Below are 13834 nucleotides of genomic sequence, written 5' to 3'. Positions count from 1 at the left end.
GTTTCAGGAGAATATTCGCCACATTCATTCCAGCGTTCCTTAACAGAAATGAGTGTCGTTTTCTATATGTGCCATTCAGTGGACAAGTTTGAGCAACACCTGTCGTGGCTTATTGTTTCTGTGCCTCAGCTGGCCTTGCAAAAGCCACGAGGGCAGGGAAATAACAGGACTGATGTGGAAACAGCTGTGGGCAAGGCAAGGCCCAACCCTCCCCGTAGAACTCACTCTCAGGCAGTTGTGACTGTGAGTCAGAGGGAGTGGGATTCTGGGACACACAGACGTTCTGATCTTTGAAAGGAGAGGGGATGGCAACCTGGATTTATTTTAGAATTAGACTCTGGGAGCATCTGAAGCTCTGGAAATCCCAGGGAATTTCAGGGCAGCATAGAAGGTGACAAGTTTTATTTTGGAACTACCTTGGGGTTGGACTGTGGTGCATGAACTTGGCTTGGGCTCCCAGACTCCAACACACACACACACACACACACACACACACGTACACACACACAAGCTCTCAGGCACATACACACACACACACACACACACACACACACACACACACACACACCTGCAGGCTCGCATGTGTCTCCTTGGTTCTGAGCAAGAAATGGTGAGATCTTCTTAGTCTCATGACATGGAGGCGTACTGGGTACACTTGAGAATCTTCTCAAATTTGTTGTCAGGGCTGAGTTTGGTTTTCTTCTTTATTAATACATATTCCAAGAGAGTTCTAGGTTCATTTCAAGGTGAGCAGAGCCGGCCAGTTGCTCCTCTCCAACCTGCCCCCAAATGAGGCACTTGCTGTCATCCAGGGAAGGGCATAGGTGTGCACATTTATGTCTTCATCTTGAGTTCCATCTCTCCCACTGGAAAGCTGAGTAATCTTGGAAAAGTCAGCTACCTTCTCTGAGCAGCAGTTTTCTTGTTTGCAAAATGGGGATAATGATACTGACCTCACAGAATTTTAGTGAGAATGAAAGCCACATCACCTAGCATGTGGTCGCCACTTGGTAAATCTCACATTTTGTTGAATTTTTTGAGACAGTATTTTTGGTTCAGGTGCATACAATCCATATACAAACAGGCATATCCATCTTTTTTTTTTTTTTTTCTTTTGAGACGGAGTCTCGCTGTGTCGCCCAGGCTGGAGTGCAGTGGCACGATCTCGGCTCGCTGCAAGCCCTGCCTCCCAGGTTCACACCATTCTCCTGCCTCAGCTTCTCCGAGTAGCTGGGACTACAGGCGCCCGCCACTACGCCCGGCTAATTTTTTTTGTACTTTTAGTAGAGACGGGGTTTCACCGTGGTCTCGATCTCCTGACCTCGTGATCCGCCCGCCTCGGCCTCCCAAAGTGCTGGGATTACAAGCGTGAGCCACTGCGCCCGGCCATATCCATCATGTTTGTATCTTCTTTAAGACATTTTAACAGCTAACCTTTCAGGAAAAAACCAAAGATGCAAATGTTTGCCACACGTTCATTAGCATAAGTGCTAATATAAGGCAGCTGTCCCACAGCTAGAAAACACTGACGTCCGTGTCTCTGCTTGGCATGTGGAATATTATTTTTTCTTTTACCAAGCCGATCTAATACTCAACTTTGTCATTATTTGAGTTGGAACTTTAGATTGCTGCATTTTAATGCACTCTACTATTAAGGATTGTTGGACGGCCATGTGAAAATATTTTTGTTCTCACGATGCAGTCCTGGCCCAGGTAGCCCAACAGGCAAAATATGGTTTACACAAATATTATCGTTTCTGTACTAAAAGAAACCTTAGAATCTGAAGGAGTGGGAGAGAACTTCTCCCTTGGCAATCAGTTATCTAGGTGAAGCTGGCTTTGTAAAGAAGGGACTTTTCATCTCCTCTCATCTGACTCTGATCTCCAAAGTCCTGTGTTCCTGGATGGGTATTTCTGTTTCAGAGATAACAAAATCCTATTTGCTCTCACAGCATTTTCTTGCCAAGTGAAGGCCAGATAAGAGGGGGGCTCGGAAAACCTCTGTGGTGTGTTAGCATTTGGGGAATTCTGTTTGATGTCTATTTCAAATGTCTCGTGTCTCTTTTTGTCTAGAACAAGGAAGTGACATGTAAGAGAGAGAAGTGCCCCGTGCTGTCCCGAGACTGTGCCCTGGCCGTCAAGCAGAGGGGAGCCTGTTGTGAACAGTGCAAAGGTGATTGATGTCTTGGCCGTCTTCTCTCCTGGCTGCTGCTTCAGACATTTTTATTTCTCTTTCTCTCACCTTTCTTTTCACTCAGCTCCTGGCTGGGGTGCACATGGGTGGGGAGGAGAAGTAGGGTGTGTGTGTGTGTGTGTGTATGTATGTGTGTGTTTGTGTGTATGTGTGTGTCTGGGGCTGGAAGGAAGGGGGCTCTCCTGGAGGAGGGATGAACGTATGTGAGCATCTTCGTATTTGGTTTATTTTCTAAGGCAGGTTGTTAAAATGTTGCAGAGAAGAGGCAACCACCATGCCCCTGCATATTTGTACACACGCACATGAGCATATTTTGTCAACAAGTTTCAACACTCAGTTTTTCCAGGCTCCACACTCACCCTGCCCACCTCTGCCAGAGATGTCTTTAAGCCTGTATTTTATCATTTTGGTCCTCTTTAAAATTTTCCTTTCCTTCCAAATTAGATCTAAGTCCCTCCGCCTGTCTTTGAAGCATCTCTAACGTCTCCTTACTCCAGCCTCATTTTCCATCACCCTCCAGCCCCATGCTCCGTCTGGAATGTGCTGTTCCTGGTCTCACCTTTCTCTTGGCCTTAGTGCAGCTCTTTTTCCCCAACGTGTCCAGGTGCTGCCTGTGCTCAAGGTGCCCAGCCCTCATCTGCCACGTTCCCCTTTAGATTTCTATGGCCTCCAGAAGCCCACATAGACACCGCAGTGGTGTGATTTTCCTTCTCTGCGGTTTCATGTGGATCGTCAGCTCCCTGGGGATTTCACACCGTGTAGATGTCAACAGCGCTTCACAGTGTGGGGCCACGCAGGAGGCAGCATTAGCCCAGTGTTCAGGGTGTGGGCTCTGGAGTCACCTTGCTGAGTCAGAATCCAAGGTTACTGGGTGGCAGAGTGTTCCCTAAATTTCACATCTACTTGGAAGCTCAGAATGTGACCTTGTTTGGAACTAGGCCCTTTGCAGATATAGTTAATTAAGATGAAGTCATACTGAATTTGGGTGGCTCCAAATCCAATGTGACTGGTGTCTTTATAAGAAGAGGAAGAAACAGAGACAGACAGAGACAGACAAAGAGTGGCAGAAGCTGGAGTGATGCTGCCACCAGCCTAGGAGTGCCCAGGGCCGCCAGGATCTAGGAAAGGCAAGGAGTGATTCTTCCCAAGTGCCTTCAGAGGGAGCATGCCCTACCGACACCTTGATCTTGGACTTCTAGTCTCCAGAACTGTGAGACAATAAATGTCTATTGTCCTAAGCCTCAGGAAACTCATCCACCACATTTCTATGTGAGCAGCGGGAGACATGGACCCTTTCTTGATCTCATCACGTCATTTGTTAAGTGAGGACAGCAGGTTGGGCATGGTGGCTCACACCTGTAATCCCAGCACTTTGGGAGGCCAAGGTGGGCAGATTACTTTAGATCAGGAGTTCAAGACCAGCCTGGCCAACACGATGAAACCCCGTCTCTACTAAAAATATAAAAATTAGCCAGGCGTGGTGGTGGGTGCCTGTATTCCCAGCTACTGGGAAGGCTGAAGCAGGAGAATCACTTGAACCCAGGAGGCAGAGGTTGCAGTGAGCCAAGATTGCGACACTGCACTCCAGCCTGGGTGACGGAGCAAGACTCCAGCTCAAAAAACAAAAACAAAGACAAAAAGCGAGGACAATTGTGTTGGAGGGACTCACATGGAAAGATGTATTCACCGTACTGCATGTCAACATCTCTCACGTAATAGAAGTATAACTGGTGCCCTTTGCATGCTTGACAAGCTTTCGGTTTGCTTCTCCATGATTGGTCATGCAGAAGGGAGCTTTCTTATGCTGTAGTGTGTAGCCTTCTTTCCTTCTTGACCTGCTAGTTCCTTTATCACCACCCTTTCCTCCTCTTATCTTAATCTTCAAGGGAAAGAGATACCCAAGACAAACACATTTCCTGAGCATTCTTTTTGGGCTTAAGATGATAAGCCTCTTCTAACCAAACTGGACCCAAGAATAGGCCAGTGAGTGCAGTGTCCTGAATTCTCTTTCTGATGGAAATCCCAATGCATTTGGGGGGAGGTCAAGAATCCTGCCCTGCCCTAAGGTGGACCTTCATGAGAGGGACTCCTGAATGGGTGATAGGGTTTGTCTTTGTGTTCCCACCCAAATCTCTTCTTGAATTGTAATCCCTGTATGTCAAGGGAGAGACCAGGTGGAGATAATTGAATCATGGGGGTGGTTTCTGCTATGCTGTTCTCATGCTGTTCACAAGATCTGATGGTTTTATAACGGGCTCTTTTCCCTTTGCTTGGCACTTCTCCTTCCTGCCACCTTGTGAAGAAGGTGCTTGCTTCCCCTTCACCTTTTGCCATGTTTGTAAGTTTCCTGAGGCCTCCCCAGCCATGCTGAGCTGTGAGTCAATTAAACCTCTTTCCTTTATAAATTACCCAGTCTTGGGCAGTTCTATGTAGCAGTGTGAAGATGAACTAATACAGTGAGTCTGACTTTTCAGGGGCCCTGGGGTGGATGTTAACATGCACCCTTTGTTTTCTCTCTTTCTACCTCATAATACAGTGCTTGTCTCAAGGGTTTTAAGGGACACAGTCCTGTTCACTCTTAAATACTGGAGACTCCCAGTATTTTGGTGAGTTTTTTTTTTTAATTGGAATTATAACTTATGCTCATAGGAGAAGCCTCAAAAAATAGTCTAAACCATGGAAAAGCAGGAAAAAAATACAGTCTCACCATCCTGAAATAACAATTGCTATCGTTTGATATATTTATTTCTGTATTTTCCCATGTAAAAGTGTTTACGGGGTTGATATTTTGCTACCCATATTGCATTATTTATATTTTTTCCTACTTAACATTAGGGCATAACATCTCTGTTATTTGGACATATTGTCCTTAATAGATGCATAAGATTCTGTTGTAAGAGTGTACCAACATTCATTTGGTTGTTTCTGACCACATTTTTGGGCAGTTAGGTTATACCTTGGTTTTTAGCTTTGAATGTGAGTAAAGGCAAGAAGCTAAAACCAAAGAGCCTTGTGTAGTTAAGGAATAAGGACTGGAGGGAGACCCTTGGGAGGGCATTCCCTGAGGTCCCTCAGATCTGAATGTTCACCCAACCTGGGTTTGGCCTCCCAAGGAATCCCAGTAAACTTTTCTGTAACTCTTTCACATTCTGTATTCATATAGGAGAAAACAGCAACAACAAAACAACAACAGATCAGTGGGTAGCAGAAATTCTGAGACAGCAGTAGCAGCTGCATTTCTGATAAGTCCTCTGACAAAAGCCTGCATGCTCATGCTGAAGATTTTGACTGTTCTTGCTCAATGAGAGTGATTTAGTGAGGAATCATAATAATGCAGAAGTTTGCTGATAATACTTTACTTTAGAACTAAATAATGTCTAGGCATGATTGTCTCAGGGTCAAAGAATTTATATATAATAGAATTTATATATATTATATATATTTATATATAATAGAATTTATATGTATTATATATTTATATATAATAGAATTTATGTATATTATATATATTTATATATAATAGAATTTATGTATATTATATATATTTATATATAATAGAATTTATGTATATTATATATTTATATATAATGGAATTTATGTATATTATATATTTATATAATAGAATTTATGCATATTATATATTTATATATAATTAATATATAATATATTTACACATAATTTATATATTATATATTTACATATAATATATTTATATATAATTTATATATTATATATTTTACATATTTATATATAATATAATTATATATAATATAATTTATATGTTAGAAATAAAAATATAATTTTAATACAAATATATATTTATATTATATATATTTTTATATATGTAACATAATACGCAATGGAGTCTCCTTAGCGAAGAAATGGAGCCTTGTTTTTTCAGATCATTTAACACAGTGGTTCCCAACCTTTTTGGCATCAGGGACCAGTTTCATGGAAGACCATTTTTCCATGGACCGGGGTGGGGGGATGGTTTTGGGATGATTCAAATGTATTACATATACTTCACACTTTGTTTCTATTATTATTACATTGTAATGTGTAATATATAACTCACCATAATGTAGAATCACTGAGAGCCCTGAGATTGTTTTCCTGTAAGTAGATGGTCCCATCTAGGGTTGATGGGAGACAGTGACAGATCTTCAGGCATTAGATTCTCATAAAGAATGCACACTTAGATGACTCGCATGTGCAGTTCACAATAGGGTTTGTGCTTCCGTGAGAATCTAATGCTGCAGCTGATCTGACAGGAGGCGGAGCTCAGGCGGTAATGTGAGCGATGGGGATCAGCTGTAAATACAGATGAAGCTTCTTTCATTTGCCCACCTCTCACCTCCTGATGTGTGGCTCAGTTCCTTACAAGCTACAGACCAGTACAGGTCCGTGGCCCAGGCAGGGGTTGGGGACCCTTGACTTAACACATTGTAACAGGAGCACTGATAGCTGAATTCTCCTGTATTTTGAATGGTATCTGCATTCAGAGGTAATACCTTTTGCAGTTTTTAAAGCTGCTCACCAGGCTGTGTGGTCAGGCCTCTTGTGGAGGTGCACACAGCGTGTACCTAACATAGTTCAGTGGGTGCCAGGCAGAATGGGTGCAGGGCGTGGCTCTATCAGCAAGCATATGGGAAGGTGAAATCTGGTATTGTTAGTGGATGACCAATAGCAAAAGCTTACTAGATGCTTCAAGTTACCCTTGAATATTGTTTCCTCTTTGTTTGTTCTTCCTTTTACCTGAGGGAATGTGTATAAACAGTGTTCTCAAAATGTAATGGATCACAGAAGCAGCAGTTAGAATGCAGATTCCTGGGGCTTGCCCAATATAATAGCAGTCAGCAAGATGACCATCCTCTTCATCAAAACAGCAACAGGTAGTACTCCTGGTGGTACTTTCTTGGAGCCAGGCACTGAATCCTCACAAAGTCAGCCCCATTTTATAGATGGAAAAATGGTGACACTGAGGGCCTTAGTGACTTTCCCAATATCACAGAGCTAGTAAGTGACAGAGATGGGAGACAGACCCAGGTGGTCTCACCATTAGGCTTGTAGGCCTGCTGTATCAGCAGCACCCGGCCTGGGCCCCTGACTGTATATTTTTAAGTCTCCACTGAGACCCTTATGCAGACAGGCTTGAGGACCACAGCTATCAGACAAACAACGGAAAGGAAGAGAGAGGGTCGGCCTCGCTGATGGAGAAAGGAGAACCACATCCCACAGCTTTTAGAGGCTGATAGTCATTACCTATCCTGGTCAATATACTTGAGAAAAATCAAGCATGAGACCATGTAGGCGTGAGAAATCTCTTTACCTTTTGTAGTGGGAGGCTGTGTTTTCTCTCTGGCCCTTTGCTGTCCTCCTATTTTGAAAATCACTAGAATGATTAAAAAAGAAATCAAGGAAAACAGCAGATAATGACCAAGAAAACATCACTCTGATGTTGAAGTGCTGGGGTATGCTTATTGGAAGTCTATTCCAGTTATTCGATTGTGTAAGTAAATGGGAGTGGGGGGACTTGAACCCCAAGAACTGGCTCACTTCCTCCCATGATTTGTTGGAACTTTCTTTTCTTTTTCCCTTCTGACTTCTCTCTCTCTTTCTCCTTTCCTTCCTCGGCACAATTATGTTTAATTTTAAATTTAATTAAACACTACATTAATACATTATTGTACTAAAGAAGTTAAGAAAGGAGAAAGAAGTTCTTTTTGAGCCTGTGAAACCCACTCTGCTCAGAAATAACAACTGTTACCAATTTATTGTGTGTTTTCCAGACCTTTTTCAGTTTATTACATGTATATGTAATTTTGTCTGCGTACTTTTATTTTTACATAAATGGAAAGAAATGGTCTTTTGCAGTTTGCTTTGGCCAACCCCCCCGCCCCCCAGTATCAAAAAACAAAAAAATCTAAAAATCAACAACAATGTGACTTAGGAATTTTCCCAGGCAAGTTCATGCTTTTTCAACTCGTGTATGGATTCCATAGTATAGATATAGAGTAATTCATTTAACACCTCCCTGTTGACAGTCGTTTAGATTTTCAGTTTTTGCAAGCTGCAGGGAACCAGCTTGTCATTCCTGTCAGGCCCATGTGTGTCTGTTTCTCAAGGACAGAGACCTAGAAATCACAGTGTTGGAAGAAAAGGTGTGCATGTGTCAAACTATGATGGACATTTTTACTAAATGGCTCCAAAAAAGACAAGGCTATTCTCTTTCCCTCTTCCCTGAGAGTTTTTAAGCCTTTTCTCCATAAAAGATGATAGGGAAAGCTGGTGTCACATGTGGTAAAATTTAGACCTGTTTGGATATCTTTGCCTTCCCTCATTTCCATTCCATCTAACGGATTCCCCCACTTCAGACTGCAACATTCACACTCTTGACCCAGTTCTCTCCTGCTCTGCATTTCCCCATATTACCAGGGATATGTTCCTCCCCCTTTTGGTGGTTTGGTGAGAAGTGGTATCAAGCTCCATTTAAAGAGCCTAACTGAGTGCCATCAATTGCTGTTGTGTTTTCTACAATAAAGTGCAGAAAGCACTGACAGTTGTCAACAAGTTAACACTTAAATGGTAGTGTTTTCATAGAATTTGGTGCAGTATTGCAGAACTTCAGTGACAGAATGGACTAAATTTAGAATATAGGCTAGATGAAGAATGTGGGGAATGTTTTACTGGCCTCATTTTTAAGAATAATTTTTCTTCTATTTTTATTTATTTTTTATAATAATAATAATTATTATTATTATTATTGAGACAGGTCTCACTCTGTTGCCCAGGCTGGAGTGCAGCAGTGTGATCTCAACATACTGCAACCTCTGCCTCCTGCGTCCAAGTGATTCTCATGCCTCAGCCTCCCAGGTAGCTGGGATTACAGGTGTGTGCCACAATGCCCAGCAATTTTTTTGTATTTTTAGTAGAGATGAGGTTTCACTGGGTTGGCCAGGCTCATTTCCAATTCCTGGCCTCAAGTGATCCACCCACGTTGACCTCCCAAAGTGCTGGGATTACAGGCGTGAGCCACAGTGCCCAGCCTAAGAATGATTTTCTCAATGGGAAATATTATTGTTATCATCTTTGTTATCCTAATCATAAAACATATTCTGCATTAGAAACCTTTGAAATAGCTCAGAAATTATTAATTTTTTTGTTTGTTTTGAAACTTCTAATACAGGGTAAGTATGAGAGAAGAAGGCATGTTATCATCTCATTTTTTTCTTGATTAGTCTCTTAAGAAATTTGGGTTATTTAAAATTCCTCATATTTTATAGTTGAGTTTCTATTTATAGTTTATTCTATGTGTACTTATCTATGTGAGCTACTTCTATAATTAATGTGCATGGTTTATTTATAATTACATGGAACGTCATTTTATTCCTTTAAATAATTACAGAAGTTTATATATATTGTAAATTGGTCTTTACTACTATGCTCATTCTTCATGGGTCTTCATGGGTCATTCCTATTCTTTAAGGCCAGGATGCTGATCAGAATACAGCTCCTCAGAGATGACATTGTTCCCGCAGGCAAACATAATTTTATGACAGTCTCGCTCTGTCACCCAGGCTGGAGTGCAGTGGCACGATCTCGGCTCACTGCAAGCTCCGCCTCCCGGGTTCATGCCATTCTCCTGCCTCAGCCTCCTGAGTAGCTGGGACTACAGGCGCCCACCAACACGCCCGGCTAATTTTTTGTATTTTTAGTAGAGACGGAGTTTCACCGTGTTAGCCAGGATGGTCTCGATTTCCTGACCTCGTGATCTGCCTGCCTTGGCCTCCCAAAGTGCTGGGATTACAGGCCTGAGCCACCGCACCCGGACTTTTTTTTTTTTTTTTGAGATGGAGTCCCACTCTGTCGCCCAGGCTGTAGTGCAGTGGTGCAATCTTGGCTTACTGCAAACTTCGACTCCTGGATTCAAGTGATTCTCTTGCCTCAGCCTCCTAAGCAGCTGGGATTACAGGTGCCCGCCACCAGGCAGGCTAATTTTATTGTATTTTTAGTAGAGACGGGGTTTCGCCGTGTTGGCCAGGCTGGTCTTGAACTCCTGATCTCAGGTGATCCATCCGCCTCGGCCTCCCAAAGTGCTGGGATTACAGCTGTGAGCCACCATCCCTGGCCAGTGTTACTGCTTTTATCTACCAAGAGCTCTCATCCTGAGGCTCATGAAAGTTGTGGCATCCATCTGTCTGTCCATGTAGTATTGTTGAAGCACTGTGGATTGTGAGGTGTGATTATCTGGTTGATTTTAAGACCTTTACCTCTATCTGTTTTCTTCATGGAAGTACCAGAAGGACTTATGTTCCCCATTGCTGGATAACAAATTATTTGGTTTATGCTCACCACTAAGTCTTCACAACAGTGAGGTAATTTCTGTCTTATTTTATATATGAGGAAAATGAGGGCCTGGAGAAGTTCAGTCATTCATCTGCCAAGAGGTTAGTGACCCAGGATCAAGCAGAGGGTGACCATATCCTCAAGGAGCTTGCTTCACTAAAGGGACACAGAGAAGTACCATCTGGTTGGGAAGTTCTCTGGGTAAGGCATGCCTGAGTGCAGGGGGAAGGTGTTTTAGTCCATTCCCACATTGCTATAAGGAAATACCCAAGACTGGGTAACATAAAGAAAAGAAGTTTAGTTGACTCAACATGGCTAGGGAGGCCTCAGGAAACGTACAATCATGGCAGAAAGCACCTCTTCACAGGGCAGTAGGAGAGAGAATGAGAGCCAGCAGGGGAAATGCCAGACACTTATAAAACCATCAGATCTCGTGAGAACTCACTATCATGAGAACAGCATGGGGGAAACTGCCCCCATGATTCAATTACTTCCCACTGGGTCCCTCCCATGACATGTGAGGATTATGGGCATTACAATTCAAGATAAGATTTGGGTAGGAACACAGCCAAACCATATCAGAAGGGAAGGAGGATAGCTAGCAGGCAAGGAATCAGGGATGTGCCTGGGAAGGCTTTCCAGAAGACCAATGCGTTTTTATGAACAAGTAAAAGGTAATCACATTCAAAAGGGCTGCTCTGCACAAGACTACCGGATGAAGGTTCTGGCACACACAAAGGCATGACATAGGTCTTAGTCATTGCCTGCCACTCAAAATCACCTGGGGAACTTGTTAAGGTACCAGTTTCTAGGCTTCCTTGAATTAAACAAATCTGATTTAAAACAAATCTGTAATAAGTTTTTGTTTGTTGATTGTTTGAGGAGGAGTAGAGGGGTCACACAAAAAGATAACAGAATCCTATCATGACTTTTACTTATTTTCCTCCAAAAAAGATGCTGATATTGAAAAGGCAATGGTAGGAGAGTACATCTGCTTAAGGACAGAAATATGAAAACCCATAGTTCAAACGTATTCTTAGAAAGGCTTTGTGTGTGCATGCATTTGTGTTCCTGTTTTCTTTAATTGCATTGCTCAGATGTTCCATTCATTTATTAATTTAACAATTATTTGTGAATCCACGGGCCAGGTATTTATAGAATAGTGCTGCTTACCAAATTGTCCTTAGCTTTTATGAAGCCAGAATATTCTTTAAAAGAGAAAGGTAATTAAATTATAACTAATTTCTCTCAGGCAAATATTTCAGTGTGCTTTTGAGATTATTTTTATGCTAATAATAATTATACATTTTTATCCAAATAGCCTAACAACTGGGCAGAAGATTAATCTAATTTGAAAAAACTCAGTATTGTTTGATGAAAACAAATGAGATCATCGGGAGTCAAACAGATGGTTTTGGCAGCTTTTCTGTATTTACTTGGACTGAAAATCACCCTTTAATGTAGGGTTCTTTCATGAACAATAATGTGTTTGTTATCTGAATATATGTTTGTTATTAGTAGATCATAAATGAATAAGGTGTGTTTCAGACATTTATAGGTCAAGTTCCATCTTCTTTCCTCATATAGAGCATGAAATATTAATTGTCCACAAGAGTTTGATGAAGGATTGAAAAAAAAGTCTTTCATTTGTCAAGTGGGGTTTATTTTCCGTAACCTTTTCTTGTCTTTGATTTTTCTGTGTTTTGTCTTGTTTTTCTATGGGTTATGTTCCCATGGGTTGCATTTTTTAATAGTTTAACTTTTATATTTGATTTTTAAAATCCTATGATGTCTCATGAAAAGAAAAAGGCAAAATATAAATATTTGCACATCAATTTCCAAAATGAGGTCAACTGCCCTAGGTTCTGATAAATAAGAATTAAAGAGCAAAACATGCATTGTGAAATTTAAGAGAATTGAGCTCATGTCTATAGACCAATTACTGACCAATGTAAAGGGGGACTATGAATAATGGTAATAGATTAAGCATTATTAATTATAGGTTGCCTTTTCTATAGTACAAGGTCATGAATAAGGGACCTCTTCTCAGTGCTGCTTTGAGAATGACCTGGAAGATGATCATGCCTTTCAGGATATTGCTATGTGGTTGTTTTGGAGGGAGCCAGCTACTTACCATATATAGAAACAAACATTTAAAAAAACTCTTATATGAAGATAATGACACTTTCTGTGTTGACAGAGTGAATTGTTTTATTGTTGAAATCTTTTAAGATGGAAAGATTGAGTTAGCCATGTGCCAATCTGGTTGCTTACTTTTAACCAAACTTATTTTGGCAATCATAACCATGCATTGTCTGCTGCCCAAACAAAAGAGTGGTTCTTTCCTCAACCTCTGCTTTCCTTTCTTTTAGACATGGCCAAATTCTCTGGTAGTTATTATATCTAATCAACCTGGATGCTGTTTGCCCCAGGTTTTGCCTCCCGAATAAGAAATGAGTTGCCTTCCCCTAGAAGGTCTGCTAATCATGTAAACTATACTGTGAAAGAGTTTTAGAGAATACTTTGGAAGAGAAGACAATCCTCCAATCTTAGGCTTTCAGAGATAGAGTTGTATTCAGCCCTGAGGTGGTGGAGATTACTCTTCTGATTTAGCAGATGGGAAAACTTATGTGATGAGAGAGATTGTACAATTGCTCAGATGCAGAGGGGATCTTCTGACTCCCACTGTCCCATTCTTCTTGCTTGGCATATGATATGGTTTGTCTCTGTGTCCCCACCCAAATCTCATGTTGAATTATGGTCTTCAGTGTTGGAGGAGGCACCTGGTGGGAGGTGATTGGATCATGAAGGTGGATTTCCTGCTTACTGTTCTCATGATAGTGAGTGAGTTCTCACGAGATCTGGTTGTTTAAAATTGTGTGGCACTTCTCCCTTTGTTCTGTCTCCTGCTGGCCATGTGAAGATGGTGCCTGCTTCCTCTTTGCCTTCCGCCACGATCATAAGTTTCCTAAGGCCTTCCCAGCCATGCCTTCTGTACAGCCGGAGGAACTGTAAGTGAATTAACACTCTTTTCTTTATAAACTACCCAGTCTTAGATATTTCTTTATAGTAATGTGAGAGTGGACTAATACAGTATCATACTGCCTGTGAGATAAGCAGGAAGGAGGAGAGATGAGTTGTGATGGCTCTAGAGATAAACGAGAGAGAAAGAGAGAGAGAAAGTGAGAGAGAGAGAGAGAAATGAACTTGGCAGTTCTTCACCCGGGCACAGCCCCCTTCTTCCTCCAGAACTGATTATAGTCTGGGTGGACCAACAATTTCAAAGAAAGTATG

At 41.7% G+C, this 13834-nt stretch overlaps 1 protein-coding gene across 3 annotated transcripts in view; it reads left to right on the top strand.

The window, feature by feature from the left end:
- BMPER (BMP binding endothelial regulator) overlaps positions 1 to 13834 on the top strand; it is a 244370-nt gene that overhangs the window by 31019 nt on the left and 199517 nt on the right. For all 3 annotated transcript variants that reach the window (XM_030796374.1, XM_030796375.1, XM_003279194.3), the window contains one exon: positions 2074 to 2173. In XM_030796374.1, the coding sequence (XP_030652234.1) occupies positions 2074 to 2173 (100 nt within the window). The remainder of the gene's footprint in view (positions 1 to 2073; positions 2174 to 13834) is intronic.

This window comes from Nomascus leucogenys, chromosome 17 (assembly GCF_006542625.1).
Source record: "Nomascus leucogenys isolate Asia chromosome 17, Asia_NLE_v1, whole genome shotgun sequence".
Lineage (NCBI taxonomy): Eukaryota > Metazoa > Chordata > Mammalia > Primates > Hylobatidae > Nomascus > Nomascus leucogenys.
Note: the sequence above shows the minus strand (reverse complement) of the source record. Positions and strands in the feature narration are given on the sequence as shown.